The sequence below is a fragment of the Rutidosis leptorrhynchoides genome, chromosome 5, assembly GCF_046630445.1.
Source record: "Rutidosis leptorrhynchoides isolate AG116_Rl617_1_P2 chromosome 5, CSIRO_AGI_Rlap_v1, whole genome shotgun sequence".
Lineage (NCBI taxonomy): Eukaryota > Viridiplantae > Streptophyta > Magnoliopsida > Asterales > Asteraceae > Rutidosis > Rutidosis leptorrhynchoides.
Genome location: NC_092337.1, coordinates 40,359,386 through 40,379,626, shown reverse-complemented (window position 1 = coordinate 40,379,626; position 20,241 = coordinate 40,359,386). Strand labels below are relative to the sequence as shown.

Genomic DNA, 20,241 nt, shown 5'->3' with positions numbered 1-20,241 from the left:
TCAAGAAGAATAAAACTTAAATCCTAACATTACACAATTTAATTACTTCAAGAGTTGGGAATCTAAAGCTTTACAATTAGATGAGCCAATAAGTTGATCGTTTCAAATCATTGATCGTGTAATCTCACTCACTGCTTCAAATTAATATTAATATATCTAGTAAATGATATATATTTTATGTATATATAATGGATAAAACATGACATACCACCAGAACTCCATTTCTATTTGTGTTGACTCGCCCATAGTTAATAACAAATAGGAAGGCATATAATTACAGAGAGCTTCAAAATGGGCAAGTAATTTTGAATCATTGATCGTTTTTCCAGTAGTGTACTTTTGCAAGGAATTTTTTTGTAAAGATTTGTAGACAAAATGGGCAAAAGTAACAGTCATTTTGCAGTTACTACCAATTGAAGAAGAAAGATCCTTTGGAATATTCAAAAACGCTCACAAAATCAACGCCCACTTTTTCTCTTAGCGACTTCTGACTCATTCAACTCATGACCCAATTCAACCGAAACCCTTATTGATCCGTTACCCAAATCGACCCAACCTTTCCCTGTATAAGTATCATATGGTGTATGTTCTGAAATTGATAGAATGAAAAACCTTTATTTTGATTATGTATAACTACTACTCATAGTATATGTCTTCACTACTTCGAGTTATGAGTTAACCATTTATCTTCTATTTCCTTATTTAAACTATCTAGCGTTTGGTTAATTTTGATGTAAACTCATCAAAATAAGCATGGAGAAAAGGTTAATTTCAATGTATCAAAGCTAATTAACATATGACAATATTGCTGAAAATGTTACTTCCTATAGAATAACCAACAAACATTTTATTACACATCTGGATTCTGGATAGGTTATGATTCAGAAACTAAGACCATAGATACCCATAAAACCATAGAAACATCAAATTCATTACAGAACCTTATAAACATAAGAGTCCGGAAATAAATAAATAAATAAACACTGGAAATTCAGAAGCAATATATTCCGAAAAACACAGAAACAACTTCCAAAAGCTAATACAGGTGCACCACCATAACCATATGCTGATCAGTATCTTCCTTCTGCTTTCTCCTGCATTTTGAACACAGAATCCAAACACTTAGTGCTCAAAGTCGTGCTTCTACTTGGTTTAATCAGGCTATAAAAGTAGTAAACTTTGACTGGTACCCATTATTTAGAAGAAAACTTGCCAAAATATTAAAACTCAAAATCGTAACACCTACAATTTAATAGCATCATTTCAAAAGTTTGAATGTAAAGGTCGACTATCAGATGAGCCAATAAGTTATTCGTATCGAACCACTGATAGTCCAACCAATCATGGCCTTAAATTGAGATATCTACCAAATATTGTATGTAATGGATCGATCATGACATACCGATTAAGAAGAGAATGTGGAAGAAAGGTAATTCTGATCCTCCATTGAGATTTCAAGATTTTTGCTTTTCAAAAGAAAATCAACAACCTCCTCATTAAACTTAAGTAAAAAACCCAACCGGATCAGTTCAGAAAGCTTTGGCACAAATTCTTCGTTCTCCCATAACACACCATCAGCTATCACTTGTGCATAATGAGAAGCATACACAATCGCATTTTTGTAACCGCAATACTTGTCCATCTTTTGCATGAAAAACTTCGAGTTCTGTTTGTCCCAACGAACCATTCTCTTGGCTTCCACGCTAACCACAGCTCCAGAAGAAAAGGACAAACTGTATCCAACAGTCAATGGTTCCATTGTCTCAAAAGCTTCAACTGCGAGTAAACGGCTAACAGCTTCGTGTCTTTTTTCCACATCAACTTTAAGACTAGGGTCAGCAAGAAATCCAAGAATCAGTTTAAACAAGCCTTTTTTGACAATCCGTTTTTCAGATTTTACCGGCTCAAACTTATCATGACAAACAACAGATATGGTCTTCTTAACAGATTCTGAAAGCATACGAACACCGAGTTTGCCGTAGATATCCATGAGTTTGGTTCGGGTTAGACATTTCAAAATTGGCTGAGGATACCAAACAAACATGCGATGAGAAGATTTCTGAAAGAGGTCTACTAAAAACAGGTCATTACCGATGAAAACGTCAGACTTGAGAAGCAGAAATATCCCATCAGAAGTAGGATCTAAAACAGGAAGTTTCGATATGTTGCCAATAAACGTGTCTTCTGTTTTTGAACTCCAATTGTTTGCCACAAACTCCCAAAAAGCACAACATTCGGTATGTGTGATTTGACGACCTGAAGATTCCCATTTCTTCCATATGTCGCAATAATCATCAACTGAAGGGTGAACTTTAACATTGAAAACATTAGAAAAGAAGCTGAGAATATTCTTCTCATACTTACATTTCTCCAAAACACTTAACTTGTCACCAAACAAATTGTGTATATCATGTAGAACACATTTTTGAGGCGTTACCCATTCTCCATTTTCAGTACCTCTCGGTATCCATATCCTTTGGTTGAATTCCTCTTCGGGCTTCCAGTTGTATTCAGACAAGTAACTGTATATGCGTTTGATACTTTCAAAACTCGAGTGAGAGTCGAGATAACTAGCAAGCAGTTGGCATCCTTCGTTAACATCCGTTACTACATTTAACAGATTAAGCTGGTCTTTATAAGATGCAATTCGAGGTCCATAAAACTCTTCATCAATAAACGGACCATCACTACGTTTTATTACACGGTACCAGTCAGAATCGAAAAGTAGACAGTCACCTGGACGTTTGTAACCCAAGTAAGTTTTTATCCATTTCTTCTGAGAGAGCTTTTCAAAGAAGTTAGCAAGTGTTTCCAATTTAACATGTTCCAGTTGCTTAACAGTATCAAGCAACCCAAAAACGCTTACAGAAGTAATGCTACTACAATCCTGAGGTAAGATAACCCCAGCAGCCACCAACTCAGCCCCGAGACCGACTTTGAAATCTGTGATCACACCCAACAGCTTCAGCTCTTCTTTATAATCGTGAATCCGACTGCCATAAAAACTATCAGAATCATCGATAAAAGGAAGAAGCGATATTAGAGAAATCGGTTCCCAATCTGTTCCAAACAGAATGCACTCGTTGGGAGCTCTGTAGTCACCGAGTTTTGTCTTTAACCATTTCTCTTTCTTTAAGCAGCTCCTTAGATCTGAAGGCAATTTGACCTCCATTTCCTTATTCTTTATCTTACGGTACCAATCCAGTAACAAAAAAACATTCTCTTTTCTCATAGAAGAAGCATGTTGCTCGAAAATCCGAATGAATTCTTTTGATGCGTCCTTAAAATCAACAATAACACCAATTTTCTTCAACTCACTCGACATTGAAAAGATCTTCTGCCCATAGACGCTTTCATCAAGAATCGGAAACGATCTGAAGACCTGAAGAAGACCTCCCCACTTGGATTCAGGATTCAACAAAAAAGACTCAGATGGGCATCTGTAGCCCATATTCGTGTTTAAGCATTTTGTACCCTTAACCGCTCCCACCAAATTATCTGATAACGGTAATTGCGATATGCACTCTAATATCATGTAAACGGCTTCAGATGACAAATAAGTCAATAAAGATGAAGACCTCAGATTGTTATAAACAAGTTGGTAACATCTATGATCGAAACTCACAACCACACCCAACAGCTCTAATTCTGTTTTGAAAAATTGCAATTCGTTGCCATAATAATCTTGATCAATGAACGGAATATCGCTTATCTGTGAAGCAGCATTCCATTCACAACTGTACAAAACAGCATTGCCCGGAGCCACATCACCTCGAGATGTTCTTAGCCATCTACCACCTTTGATACTGTCAATGAAGACCTTACTTGATATATAATTTCCTCTCAAATACTGAATAAACTTCAGTATCGAAATCACATTGTCTGTTGTAAACTTCGAAGAAGCTACAATAGACATCAAATGATCACCAACAAACTCGCACGCTTCTTTGTTTTCGAACCGAACACCAAACATTTGCAGCTCTTCTTTGTAACTTTTTATCTCATCACCGTAAAAGTTTACATCTATCAACGGGATGTCGACAAGAACCGATGCATTCTGTAAAAGCTTTCCAATCGACGCTTCTAGCATGAACGACTCGTTAGGTGGCCTATAACAAGCAGAACCACTTAACGAAATCTTTAACCAACTACCGTTTTTGATAGATGACAGAAACCTTTTGGGTAAACCATCTCTTTTCATTCTTAGATTACAAATCCAGTCCAGAAGCAAAAACGTGTTCTTCTTTGTAAGAGGAGAAGACAAAGTAGGAACAGCAGAATTTGGAGGAGATATATCAGGAACATCAGAAGCACCAACATAAGTTTTCATAAACGAAATTAGCTCTTCCCCTGATGTAACCGTACCAAAATAGTTTGCACGACGAGTGTAATCCTCCCCTAGCTCAATGTAATGATGATGTCTCCAAGGATTAGTACCAATCAGCTTGACCCACTTGCTTCCACTAGCAGGTACCAGAACTCCAGTTCTACTAGTGTTTACCCGCCCGTGGTTATCAACAATCGGTATATGGTCACAGTGATATTCAACTTGATGTTTCTGCAAGTATTTCTTTTGTAAAGAGTTGTAGACGAAATGGGCAAACATAACAACGAGTTTGCAGTCAATACCGATTGAAGATAAAAGATCCACTGCGTATTTATACACATCGACGAATTTAACATTTAGTTCCTCTTTCAGCCACTTGTTTAGAGAGTGTTTCTTTGAACACAATTTGATAGCATTATGTGTGTCTTCGGGTAAGAAAAATCGTTCAGCTGGGCACTGAAATTCCTTGTTCCAGTTAATCAACCAAGAGATGATGCAATCAGAATTCGCAACAAGCAGCTTGTTTGTACATGCATTGATCTTAAACAATGCAACTTGGCCATCGAGTCCAACATACTTGATCAAGGGTATGTTATTGATTTTGGTATTGCGAAAAGACGAACCCCAATCTTCTGCTATGAATACCAAAAGCTCTAAATAAACATCCTCAGAGACGCCCATTACAAGATTTGAACTGGAAATGCATCTAGCATACCATTCATTATCAATGTATTTAATTTCCAGAAACTCTAAAACAGAATAGTACTCCGGTTTATCAAAAGAAGACGTCAGAATATAAGCTCCGTGAGATGAAATGTTCTGAAAGCTCACACCTTCGTTTCTCGCCCTATTCAGTATGCTCCAAAATGCAGGCTTTAGCCTGAAAACTTCAACAGGTGTGCGAAACAACTTCTGGACAGTGTACGACTCACAGGGAACGATTGGTTCTTTTAAAATCTTGGCTTTAATTGCATGCCAAACATGGTTCAGTTCGGGATGAGATGGAGAATTAATAGGCAAGAACCGAAACATGTTCGGGAGACTGGAAATAGGAGCATTGTTAGTCGACTTAATGAGTGACGTAAATGCATTCATAAATGCAACAGGTACACAATCTAGAATCCCCTTGTTCCATTTGTTGTCCCAGAGAATATTCTCCCTTGATGAGGCTAGGAGAAAATCTGCTTGGATAATAAAGTGAAAATTTGTTACAGTCTCGGTTGGCAAAAATGAATAGATGCCGGGCATGCTCGAACAACCTCTTTTGAGTCTTGTCCCATTTGGAAAAGCCAATGTAATCACCCATTCTTCTACGTCGGATCTGACATCAACTCTACTTTCGTCCTTCACAGGAAACCTCTGTTTCCACATAAGGTAATCACATTCAGTGTCATCTTTAATGCAAGTATCATCAGCAGTAAGATGTAGTGTGTATGACTCAGCATCCATGCTCTTCAGTGTAACAAAGTTTTTTTCACTATAGATTGATATCGCACTCACAGTATTGAGCCTCGGATCTTCGTTGTTTTCCTTAACTGAAAGCCGCTTTATTTTTGAAAGAAATAACAAAACTTCAGGATGAACACTGGAAAGCTGATCCTTCACTGGTTTGACTTTGTCTGGTTTTAATGGTAAGACCAGAGTTGTGGTTGGCAGGGTCAAAGTGGAACCATATATGCTTCGAATGGCAATTAAAATTGATTCTTCCTCAACCCATTCTGGAACAATATAACCAACATTACATAGCTGGCAAGGTTTTTCGTTGAACCTTATCTGATAGCCGTTGCTAAAAATGCAAGGCTGAGCTGTTATCAGAAACACACTCTTGAACCCAATTCCTGATTTAGAATGTAAACAATATATCAGTAACAAAACAGAGCTAAGAAAACTCAAGAGATAATTTGCTAACGAAAGTAAACAGCAGCACGCAAAAAACAGAAAAATAAATATATTCAACAGTTAAAGTAGCTGCAAACACCAAATAATCAAGCCAAATCGTTATGCTCAATCTTAATAATAACCATATTACAATGAAAGTTTCAGCTATAAAAACAAGAAAGAAAGATTACAACTGAAAAGGACTGCTCATCTAATCCTACATGTATACGACACACAAGACAGATTACTAATTGCACTTAGTATCCTAAGAAATTTAATACGGACATAAACCATTTATTTTTGTATGTACGTCATGTATCTAGCAATATATCACATAAAACAAAAAGACTCATACATACAAATACAAATGAAGATCAAGTTAAAACTTAAGACCTATCAAAGAGTCGCAGTTGTGATATTACACGTTAACATGTAAGTCCCTAGTTCGTACCGAGTATTCATGTATAATTAAGTCTTTTAATATATGGACAATTGATGTAAATAAACATTGGTTTTTATTATATTTACTTTAATAGTGTCGGTTTCATATTTGAATGATTATATCTGTTAAAACGTTATATATAAATCGTAAATCGTTCGTGAATAAAACGTAAATGTATTAAACATTATTAACACTTGACTTGGTCAATCGCACGACAGACAGAATCTGTCGTACAAGAGACTAACTCTGTCGCACGACAGAGTTAGGCCGGTGTAAGGCATTGCCAGACAAGACAATCGCACGGCAGTGTGGATCTGTCGCACGACAGAGTAGAGTGCTGACAGTATATAAATAAGGGTTACGGGTTTCATTATAATGTTACACACTTTGCACAAACCCTAGCCACATATTCTCTGAGTTTTTCGTTTCCATTCAATCCCAATAAGAATAACAACTCCAGGTATCTATCTAATATTATTTAGATTTGATTCTTCGACCCCGAAAGTTCACGTTTATTCGATTAAAGCGTGTTCTAGTGTTTTCCGCCTCTAGATCGAGTCTACGTTTGTTCTAAGATCCGTATTAGCACCCACAAGTTGCATGTTTCACATTTGACAAGTGCTAGTATCTCTATATCGTTAACCAATTGAGTAACCTAATTGTTAAATTAAAAATCCCTAATACATGATCCTAATCGAAAATCCCTAATACAGTCCAATAGAGTAACCAATATAGTATCTCTATATCGTAAACCAATTGAGTAACCTAATTGTTAAATTAAAATTCCCTAATACAGTCCAATAGAGATCCTAATTACATAGAGCTTGGCATACAAATACCTTATATATTTTTAACTAGATTTACGAGCCTGTGCGTTGCACGACAGTTGTATAAATTAGTATTCGATAACGTTAGTATTGATATTTATCAAATGTATAATACAATTACAATGAAAAACCCATTTATTACTAATAACATTTGTATCAAAATCATTACTATTTAATACTAACGTGAGCTCGTACGTTGCACGACAGTTGTATAAATTAGTACTCCCTCCGTCCCAATTCTATTGTCCACTATTCCATTTTGGGATGTACCAAATTAATTGTTCACTTCCATAAATGGAAATGATTAATGGCCTAAAGTTCTTTTGTGCCCCTACCTTATACATGTAAGACAAAAAGATACGTAAAAATTAAGTGGTAAAACTAGAAAGTAAATAAAAAGTACATGTGATACTCACTTTTTCCTAAACTGTGTGTTTTTTGTCTGGAGACGATAGATTTGGGACGGATGGATTTGGGACGATAGATTTGGGACGGATGGAGTATTCGATAACGTTAATATTGATATTTATCAAATGTATAATAATAAAATTACAATGAAAAAAACCATTTATTACTAATAACATTTGTATCGAAAGCATTAATATTGTATACCAACGTATAGATTATGAATTCGTCTAGTGGACAAAAGTTGTAAACATTTTCACAACTGACCATAGCTCCCAACAAGTGTCTTATATTGTCCTATCATACATATGAAACATTTCAAACAGTCTACAAATATTTTATAATGATTGAAACATATCAAATCGTGTGGTCTATATGTTCTCTATAGAACGTATACTAACAGATTAAATATACGATAAGACCACCCCCTATGGTTAGTTACCCGTCCGTTACCCGCTCATTACCCGTCATTACCCGTAATGAACCATAGGCACGAGCTAGTTACCCGCTTTAGTTACCCGCTTCCACCATGGATTTAACGGAAGTATGAAGGTTGGTTATAGTAATTGTGGGTCCCAATGGCTTTTTATTGTTTGGACTTGATGCTTTATTGCTTGGACTTGATGCTTTATTGCTTGTACATTGTATATTAAGAGGAGTATTTTTTTAGCCATTATAGGGAGTGTTTAGTTATAGAATATTGGTGTTGATGTGGCGCTGATGTGGAAGGTTAAGAGGATGAATAGTTTAGTTACGATAGGGAGTGACCTAAGACCACCCCCTATGGTTAGTTACCCGCCCATTACCCGCTCATTACCCGTAACTAACCATAGGCACCACTTAGTTACCCGCGTTAGTTACCCGCTTTCACCATAGATTTAACGGAAGAGTTATAGGAATTGCGGGTCTCAGTGCTTTTTATTGTTGGACTTGATGCTTTATTGCTTGTACGTTGTATATTAAGAGGAGTATTGTTTTAGCCATGATAAGGAGTGTTTAATTATGAGTTAGTTATAGGATATTGGTGTTGATGTGGCGCTGATGTGGAAGGTTAAGAGGATGAATAGTTTAGTTACGATAGGGAGTGACCTAACATACAAAATCAAAGTAATAGTTGTATGGTTAACAAATAGAGAATATATGATAATAATAATACTTGCACATCAAGATGTTGGTGTTTCTTATTGATAATATTTTGTATGAACTTTTGTTGATTGATTTGTAGCATACAAGTAACATGTTTTCTTCGTGCACACACTTTTTTAGTTGTGTGGAAGTGCTCCATAATATTTACTCCGTAGTATTTAGTATCCAAAAACAAATTAACTACAACATTAATACGAAACATAACCTAACAAAAAGATTTCGAATATTAAGGAGTAATATTTTCTGATAACTGAGGATAATATATTTATGATATTCTATTTTAATGGATTAATTTTAAAATTTTATGAGTTTGTGACATGTGGCATATTGAATCTGGTAGTGATATGTGGCAGATATGTATATGTTTTATATAATGTGTATATATACTAGGTTTTTGAGCACGTGCGTTAGTGTGTAAAAAAATGTAATTTGCAGTTCATATTGGTATGTAAATAGCTAACAATCCCTAATTCGTAGTACACCCTAAAATTCTTCACGATGAAACCCTAATTTAATGAGGAAATCATGATGCACTCCATTCTCAAATCTGATTTATATACTTTTCCAAATCTGAATTTAATGGGAATATCAAAAAACCTTATTTGATTTCTTGCCACCCAATGAACGATTCTTCAATGTGTATTACGTTATTGTTCACTACATGATTGCTGACATTTGGAACTTCAGGAGATCAAGGTAAGTATTTAATCGAATTAGGGTTTTGGATTGTTTTATTTTAATTCGAATTTCGAAGTTATGTATCATCTGCTTCAATTTAGGACGTTTTTTGGTGTTGATTTAGTCAAATACGCCGTGATTAAGTAGGAGGGCGTCGTTGATAGGGTAATGCGGTAACATGTTTTATATTCGTTCTGATTTATAGGGTTTTGTTAAATAGTTTAAGTTGTTTATGTTATAATTAAATTCTCACTTTCATATAATGTTAGCCTAATTTTATGATACTATCATGATTTTCAGGCAATGAAGATTGTGAATAAGTTTTGCAGCGTATTCCTTTTTGTGCCGTACATTTTGGATCTGAAGTACTGAAGACATATCAAATATTTTTCAACGGGTAGCTTATATAGTTCTAATTTCACGTTAGTTCTATAATGTATTTTAATCAAAGTTTCCTGTGAGTTTATGATTTGTGACAAGTCTTTGTGGTGATGCATTCTGATTGTTATATGTTGTAATGTAGTGGATTTAATGTCTCATGTTTTTCCAGAGTTATAACAACAAGAGGCAGGCGTTAAAGAGATTATAGCTAAAGACGCTATGATTCGGGAGGACATCACTTCATGTAAGCTTGGTCTTTATTTTAGTACTTAATACTTAAAATATGGTCCGAATATAAATGGAATAGAAGTATGAATGCAAATAATTTAGTGAAATGGGTTTAGATGAAAATATAGAAGAAATTCCAGAAATGGAATATCCAGCGTTGCATCGTTTCAAGCAAAACATCCAAGAAGGAGCTTATTCTGGGTCGGTAACTTCAAATTACAGACCACCTCAAGACTCAGTACTTGGACCATCAAACTACCTTCCAGCAAATTTGAACAATATTAGAGAAGAAATCCCCGTTATCGATAACAGAGGAACAACAAAGTTCACATATAGGAATCCAAGGGATAATATGTGGAGCTTACCAAATGCCCAGCAAGATCAAGGTGAAATACGGGTATTGCCAGTAGATATTGGTTTATTCGGAGACGTGATTGACAGATGGGAGTCAATTACAATCAATTTCATAAATAGCAGAAAATGGGCAGATAACTAAGCGAGGGTGGATTTTATTGAAAACCTACTTGGAGAAAATGAGAAAAAGATGTGGATACAATGGAGAATGGCGTATCCAGATGAATATCAAGCTCTGGTAAATATCGGCGATGATGTTAGAAATTTAACCTCACAAGTCCGAAGAATAATCACTTTGGAGGACCCCTTCCAGGGATCAACAACAGTGCAAGATAGGGCATACAATGATCTCGAAAGACTGACCTACAATGATTCAAAATACATAGGTCGGTACATGACAGACTTCTGGCATTTAGGAGCAAAAACTAGTAGAGCATACATCTCACCAGAAATCTCGCAGAAGTTATTCAAAAAGATGCCCCCATTAATCGGAAAGAAGCTAGAAGAAGCTTAGGAAAAGAAGTACCCAGGAAATAATATTGGTGTTTTACCAAGAATTAATTTCGCCTGGCAATACTTGACTGAAATGTGTCAACAAGATGCGCTTCAACGAAGCTTAAAGAATCTGGATTTCTGTTCAACAGTTCCAATTCCAGGCTATTATAAAGACACAACTAAAAAGTATGGTTTGCGAAAAGCAAAATCATACAAAGGCAAACCCCATGATTCGCACATCAAGACCTTTAAGAAGAAAGATGCGCTGAAACAGAGAAAGTGCAAATGTTTTATATGTGGAGAGTAAGGTCATTATGTGAGGGAATGCAACAGGCAAAGAGGAAACATTGCGAGAAAAGCAATGTTAGAAAATTTGGATCTACCAGATGACTGGGATGTCGTCTCCGTAGACATGAACGAATTAGATAGTGATGCAATTTGCAGCGTATCTGAAGGAGAAATCGATCATACGGCAAAAACGTTAGCACAAAACTCAGGGATGCCATATCAAGAAGAATTCGCATTCATGCTAACTATTTCAGTACCACAAAGACCGTCATATCTTCCAGAAGTTGAACCACCAAAGAAGTATTCATGACAACTGCAAATACACACAGTGCATCACTTGTGCACGTCACTATGGAGGATACATATTTCAAAAAGCTGAAGAAAAAAAAAGGCAGAACCTAAAGAGTCAGGAGTAAAAGAAGAATTCAAAGCAACAAATGAAATGGGATTAGTTGAGAAGAATATAGCGTTAACCTTTGAAGTAAACAATCTCAAAATTAAAGTTGAATTCTTAAGAAAAGAGTTAATGAAATGCAAAGAGCAACTCTTAGAAAAAGAGTTAAAGGAAGATTACCTTGAGTTACGAAGGAAAGAGGTAAAAGAAGGTAAAACAAAGATTCAATTTGAAAATGAGCCCCCAAAGGTTTATTTCAAAGATGGGCCACCAGAAGTAAAAGAATGGGTTGATTCAGATGATGATCCAAAAGAAGCCCATGAAGCCCAAGCATTTTACCTTGAAAAAGAAGAGCATGTTAAACAAGCTATAAAAGAAAGCCCAATACAAATCAGGCCCAAGCCCAAAAAGGTAGCAAACAAACTTTATAATTTTAAAGTTCGTTTTGACATACCAGGCCTTGACCCATTCGAGATACAAGCTATACTCGATACTGGGGCTACAACATGCAGTATCAACTCAGGCTGTGTCCCCATGGGAGCCCAAGAAGAAACAAAATACGTGACATACGTAAACGGTGTCAATTCCGTTCAAACTGTTCGGCATAAACTTAAAGATGGTTATATGGAAATCGAAGGTCGTCGATTCCGAATACCACTTGTGCTCAGTTTTCGGATGAATGCCGATAAAGACGGAATTCAAATGCTTTTAGGTTGCAACTTTATCAGACAAATGTACGGAGGAGTTCGAATTGAAGGTAACATAGTCACCTTCTACAAAAACATCACCACCATCAACACCCAGCAGCAAGCAAAATTGATCAACCTGGCAGAGGAAGATTATATTGAGTTTGCTCAACTCAATATTTTGGAGGAGGTTCAGGAACAAGAGAATCCAAAATTTTTGCAAAAATGCAAGAATTTAGTTGATCAATTGAAAGAAAGAGGTTATATTGGTAATAATCCAATGAAACACGGGGAAAAGAACAAAGTCAAATGTAAACTTGACATAATTAACCCATAAATCACCATAGAAGACAAACCACTCAAGCATGTCACACCAGCAATGCAAGACTCATTCAAAAGACATGTTGAAGCTTTGCTCAACCTTGGAGTAATTAGAAAAAGTAACAGCAGGCACCGAACAATGGCTATGATTGTGCAATCTGGCACATCTGTATATCCGGTTACTAAAAAGGAGATTAGAGGCAATGAACGTATGGTGTTTAATTACCGATCGCTCAACGATAACACTTACAAAGATCAGTACAGCCTACCAGGCATCAACACCATCTTACAGAGGATTGGTAGAAGCAAAATCTACTCAAAATTTGATCTTAAAAGTGGATTTCACCAAGTCATCATGGATGAAGAATCAATTCCCTGGACAGCGTTTGTCGTACTAGGAGGACTATATGAATGGCTTGTGATGCCATTTGGATTGAAGAATGCTCCGGCAATTTTCCAACGAAAAATGGATGACTGTTTTAGGGGAACGGAACAGTTCATTGCAGTTTATATTGACGATATCCTCGTTTTCTCAGAAAATGAAGATGATCATATCAAGCACTTGGGAATAATGCTAGAGATATACAAAAGGAATGGTTTGGTCTTGTCACCAACAAAGATGAAAATTGGAGTCACCCAAATTGACTTCTTAGGAGCAGTAATTGGACAAGGCAAACTAAGGCTACAAGAGCATATCATCAAGAAGATTCTTGACTTCGATGATGAAAAGCTCAAAGACAAGAAAGGACTACGATCGTGGTTAGGTATAATCAACTATGCCAGGTCTTACATTCTAAAATTTGGAATCATGTTACGACCGTTATACTCGAAAACAGCACCTCATGGTGATAAGCGAATGAAGGCATCAGATTGGGATTTGGTCAGAAAAATTAAAACAACGATCAGTAATCTACCAGAAATGGAAACACCACCAGCAGACTATCACATTGTGATAGAAACTAACGGTTGCATGGAAGGATGGGGCGGATTATGCAAGTGGAAGCTAAAAAGAAATGACCCAAAGTCATCAGAGAAAGTATGTGCTTACGCAAGCGAAAAATTCCTAACAGTAAAATCAACAATTGATGAAGAGATCTACGCCTGTATGGAAATGCTATCAAGTCTCAAAATATATTATCTTGATAAACAGGAGAACACTCTCAGAACGGATTGCCAAGCGACAATAGCTTTCTTCAACAAGACGGCTAACGACAAACCGTCAAATTGACTTCTTAGGAGCAGTAATTGGACAAGGCAAACTAAGGCTACAAGAGCATATCATCAAGAAGATTCTTGACTTCGATGATGAAAAGCTCAAAGACAAGAAAGGACTACGATCGTGGTTAGGTATAATCAACTATGCCAGGTCTTACATTCTAAAATTTGGAATCATGTTACGACCGTTATACTCGAAAACAGCACCTCATGGTGATAAGCGAATGAAGGCATCAGATTGGGATTTGGTCAGAAAAATTAAAACAACGATCAGTAATCTACCAGAAATGGAAACACCACCAGCAGACTATCACATTGTGATAGAAACTAACGGTTGCATGGAAGGATGGGGCGGATTATGCAAGTGGAAGCTAAAAAGAAATGACCCAAAGTCATCAGAGAAAGTATGTGCTTACGCAAGCGAAAAATTCCTAACAGTAAAATCAACAATTGATGAAGAGATCTACGCCTGTATGGAAATGCTATCAAGTCTCAAAATATATTATCTTGATAAACAGGAGAACACTCTCAGAACGGATTGCCAAGCGACAATAGCTTTCTTCAACAAGACGGCTAACGACAAACCGTCAAGGGTCACATGGTTAAGTTTCTGTGACTTCATCACTGGAACAGGAATTACTGTCCATTTCGAACACGTGGACGGTAAAAACAATGTTTTGGCTGATAGTTTATCTAGATTGGTCAATACCCTCTATATAAACCCCACCGAAGGCATAATGAAACTCGCTCAAGATCTTGATGAAATAATCCCAAAACTAGAAAAATGTCCAGAAGCGAAAGAAATTGGAAAGTGGATTCAAGATATCACTTCCACTACACTGAAGTGCAAAGAGGAACAGCAAGGCCAGGGATGTAAATCAGGCCAATCGATCCAGCCGCAGGACAAGATATCAACACATGGTCTCACGAAGGACAAGTGCAACGGGTTAAGTTCTTTAAAGAACACCAACTCAATATTATATTTTCAGGATTACCAGGAGAAGACTTTGAAGACTATATGGAAATCCGCAGAAGAATCAAGCTTGTCAGAAAGAAAGGGATACAACTTGAAGTTGCATCAGAGGCAGAGGATGAACTCAGGAAAATACTCAACAAACAAATATCTCAGGCTCAACAAAAGCTCGAAGACATCACCAGAATACTCAACTCAAGGGTCGACGATAACAACATCGGCGGAGATAACGCATACCAGGACCGGGTACCACAAGCAAGGGAAGAGGCAGCTAGGGCAAGGCAACTGTTCATTGGATTGAATCAGCTAGCCATCGACGTGGACCATCTCTAGAAGCCTATCATCATTGCTTACGTTTTAAGTTTTCAATAATGAATGAAATAATTGCACCGTGTGTACCCCACATAGTGAGAATCTTAGTGTGTTCACTTTATTCTTCACCGAGATAGTGGGCTTTGTATTCTTGTATGTATTATTAGACTGCTTTGTAAAAGATAGCTTTTCTAGCACTTATTGAGTAGGCTATGGGTTCCACAGATATGACGGTCTTTGTGGTACTGAAATAGTTAGCATGAATGCGAATTCTTCTTGATATGGCATCCCTGAGTTTTGTGCTAATGTTTTTGCCTTCTGATCGATTTCTCCTTCAGATACGGTGCAAATTGCATCACTATCTGATTCGTTCATGTCTACTGAGACGACATCCCAGTCATCTGGTAGATCCAAATTTTCTAACATTGCTTTTCTCGCAATGTTTCCTCTTTGCCTGTTGCATTCCCTCGCATAATGACCTTCCTCTCCAGATATAAAACATTTGCACTTTCTCTGTTTCAGCGCATCTTTCTTCTTAAAGGTCCTGATGTGCGAATCATGGGGTTTGCCTTTGTATGATTTTGCTTTTCGCAAACCATACTTCTTAGTTGTGTCTTTATAATAGCCTGGAATTGGAACTGTTGAACAGAAATCCAGATTCTTTAAGCTTCGTTGAAGCGCAGCTTGTTGACACATTTCAGTCAAGTATTGCCAGGCGAAATTAATTCTTGGTAAAACATCAATATTATTTCCTGGGTACTTCTTTTCCTAAGCTTCTTCTAGCTTCTTTCCGATTAATGGGGGCATCCTTTTGAATAACTTCTGCGAGATTTCTGGTGAGATGTATGCTCTACTAGTTTTTGCTGCTAAATGCCAGAAGTCTGTCATGTACCGACCTATGTATTTTGAATCATTGCAGGTCAGTCTTTCGAGATAATTGTATGCCCTATCTTGCTCTGTTGTTGATCCTTCCCTGGAAGGGGTCCTCCAAAGTGATTATTCTTCAGACTTGTGAGGTTAAATTTCTAACATCATCGCTGATATTTACCAAAGCTTGATATTCATCTGGATACGCCATTCTCCATTGTATCCACATCTTTTTCTCATTTTCTCCAAGTAGGTTTTCAATAAAATCCACCCTCGCTTGGTTATCTGCCCATTGTCTGCTATTTATGAAATTGATTGTAATTGACTCCCATCTGTCAATCACGTCTCCTAATAAACCAATATCTACTGGCAATACCAGTATTGCACCTTGATCTTGCTGGGCATTTGGTAAGCTCCACATATTATCCCTTGGATTCCTATATGTGAACTTTGTTATTCCTTTGTTATCGATAACAGGGATTTCTTCTCTAATATTGTTCAAATTTGCTGGAGGGTAGTTTGATGGTCCAAGTACTGAGTCTTGAGGTGGTCTCTAATTTGAAGTTACCGACCCAGAATAAGCTCCTTCTTGGATGTTTTGCTTGAAACGATGCAACGCTGGATATTCCATTTCTGGAATTTCTTCTATCTTTTCATCTTGATTCATTGGAGCGTATTCGTTTTTGTTACTACCTTCTCCCTCTTCTAAAAAAGAAGCGGAGCTTCTTTTTATCATATGCTCCTATGGCATATCTTGCTCTTGATTTGGTGTTGCGTCTGCTACTTTATTTAAGTAATCGTCAGGTTCTTCATCATCAGTATCTGTCTCCCAACCTTTGTGATCTAAACAGACACAAAAGAAGAATTATTGAAGCTAATTTAGGAGAATTAATATTAAATGATAAGAATGCGTGTTGTCACTGATTTGACCATAACTCACACATCCGGAGTCCGGTGGAAAGATCCATATGCTTCCGGATGAGAGTAGTGCTCGTTGGTTTGCTGTGAAAGGAAGTGCAGATCCGGCTAATCTAATTCTCTGATTTGCATTTTTGGATCATAAATGTTTGCTACATCCATGGGATTATGCTCTAATGTGGAACCAATTATTCCACTGTATTTATGTATTCTAAGATATAGTGTGGCCGCCATGGTTCTCAAGTACGCCATATGTTTCTTAATCTCTTTTTATTCATTCATTTAAGATATTAGATGTTAGATGTTAATATTTTGTAGTCTATAATTGTAACTCTTATACATTTGTTTATTACACCAAAATATGCAGAAGTTTAGTAACTCTAAGATGCCACTAATTATGCTTTAAACTATTTCATATAAGCTTATTTATGTTACTAAAATGTGGGTTTTGTAACTTCAAAAGCCCACTTAAACTATGTGATTTATAACGTTCTTTTCATTTATTTGTCAAAGTGTATTTGGTTACTTAATGTTTGATTCTCCTATTTTCTTCTTGCAGCCGATTATGTTCCGTCGAAGAGCAAGGATATGCCTGGGACAGATGAGTACTTTGATCAGGTGATTACTTTAAGATCATTTTTTCACTTATTTTTAGATGCACACACTGTTTCATTCAAAAAGTAGTAGCTTTTTTTTTATTTGAAGTAACATTATACAGATTTTTATAGAAATGTAGACCCATTTAATGTCTTTAATTTAGTTGTTATATCACTAATAATAACATTATAGTATGAGATCCTCACTAACGATAAGCTTCAAGATATTATGTAGGAGGTCTAACTTTGACTTTGATATAGTAATTATGTAGTTTATATACAAATTTCTTACATGAAAATACTTGATTTGGGTCAAGTCTGGGCTATGGCAAGTAGTATTGTATATGTGCAGATGCTTGATTTAGGAAACTAAGGATCAAAATATTTATGAAAGGAAGTGGTGGTGTAATGGTCCTGCTCAATGAGATAAATAAAGGTGAAGAGTTTTAAGTGGGCTTCTAAGAGAATGAAAAAAGAAAGTGTTAGGCAACATCAATGGCTATAAGATCACTGCCTCTATCTATTTATCTATTATTTTGAATAATATTTATAATGGTTGCTTTATTGTCATATATATCTTTTGTAAATTGTATATGTTCAGATTGTGGAGGAAGAGTATGCAACAAAAGAAGTGAAGAAACTTAAGTTTTGTTAGTTTTTTTTCTTTTTATTATATATGTAACTTTAAGTTTGTGATGTCAATTGTTCTCATGTTATATGTTTTTTCAAGTGACTTCATTTGTATGGGATGAAATCCTTAAAATGTTGGTCTAAGATGTTTTCTTTTAAGTTGTAATGATTAGCGTTGTTGAGGTCAAGATGAATGTTCAACCTGTGAGGAGGTTGAGTAGGTGTAAGGTGTATTTATATTTCTAATTCCTTTGATACATCAGGTAATATGTTTCTTAATAACTATTCCATGCTTAGGTTATGTTTTATTTTCAGTTTTTTTTATACTAAATTGATATTGTTTTGTAGTATATGTTTAGGTGTAATAAATAGAAAGTTAAATGAATCTTTGAAGAACACACTGAATGAAAACATGATTGTTGATCTTGAGATAAGGACGATAATGAAGAAGGTGGCTCTAAAGAAGAAGTAAAGGTAATACATTAAATTGAATGGAGTATTGTTTATGTTTATACTTTGCTTTTATCTTTAATGGTAATGGTAATTTGTAATTGTATTCTATTCTATTCTATAGTTGGGATTTTATCTATGTCACAGCTTGCCCAGATTTGAGTATAGCTACTGTCTACTATTCTCTTTAATGATAAAATGATAATGTATATTTTAATTGTAATGCTGTATTTTTTATATGTTCTTTAACAAACATGTGTATTCACGAGTCCTTCAACTAGTATATATATATATATATATATATATATATATATATATATATATATATATATATATATACCAAAAAGAAAATCACTGTAATATTTCCTACTATCAATAAAATATCTAAGGTTCGAATTATATTTCCGCTTTCTTATTAAGATTAGAAACTTGTTCTTAGTAAGATAAATTCGATCAAGAAAATATCTGGGCAATTTTCTTTTTGGTATCAGAGCTTGAAACAAGTTTTTTAAGCTCATGGCAGGCTAAATATCTAAATCTGGGTGTTCAAAGAGAAGCAGGTAATATCATTTCATATAAATCTGTTGTTTATCCAAGTATTTAGCAGACATTTAATTATATTTTATATGATTATTAATAAAATTTATTTTACTAATAATTCTGGTTGGCCAAAAGACTATCAGTAGAGTAAGACCCAAAAGGGAAGGGCATCAAAATTGGGTTGAGGTTTAGTAAACTGGACGTTTAGCAAAGATAATTTTTATTAATAACCCTATTCGAAACATAATTGATGTCTGCCAGATATGAACAATCTATAGCAGATTGGTATGAAAGCGGTAGGACTGCTAATCTAGAACACCTAGACTTAGCTAATATTGATAAACCTAAGTTATCTCAATTATCTCACAACATAGACGTTATTTACGATAGATTACTTTTACATTCTAAAGTTACTATAAAGGATTTTCATAAAATCACTGATCTTATTAAAGAGTTTAGATTATATCAGTCTAAATTTAATAGTAAAATATCAAAAGATTTTAAAAATATAAGATCCCATTTTGCATCAGTATATAAAAGAATTAACACTCTTGAGGAAGAATTGGCAAAAATCCAAGTTAATCTTGAGAGATATTGTCAAGGTTTGTTTGCAGAAATTACAGCTACAAAACCGCTCACTAAGAAGCAGGTTCTTGACCTAGTCAACAAAATTGCACAACAACCAAAGTTGGTGGAAGAACAAGCGCTTAAATTAACAGAAGATCTTAGCAAGAAACTTCATAGTGTGGAGAATCTCCTACACGAAGTTAAAAGGCTAATCGCTTGATGAGCTTGGCTGTACAAAAGTCAAGTATTGAATATCAAGAAGCTTTAGAAAATACTGCATCACTTGATCCCCCTGGAGAGGGTTTCATTAAAGTTTCAGAAAG

General features: G+C 35.7%; 1 protein-coding gene across 1 annotated transcript in view; it reads right to left on the bottom strand.

Moving 5' to 3' along the window:
• Positions 1–819: 819 nt before the first annotated feature.
• Positions 820–20,241, bottom strand: part of LOC139848538 (uncharacterized) — a 54,374-nt gene continuing 34,952 nt past the window's right edge. The window contains exons 3-4 of the mRNA XM_071838266.1: positions 1,403–6,165; positions 820–1,094 (exon numbers count right to left, since the gene is read on the bottom strand). Coding sequence (XP_071694367.1) covers positions 1,406–6,165 — 4,760 coding nt within the window. The 3' untranslated portion in view covers positions 820–1,094; positions 1,403–1,405. The remainder of the gene's footprint in view (positions 1,095–1,402; positions 6,166–20,241) is intronic.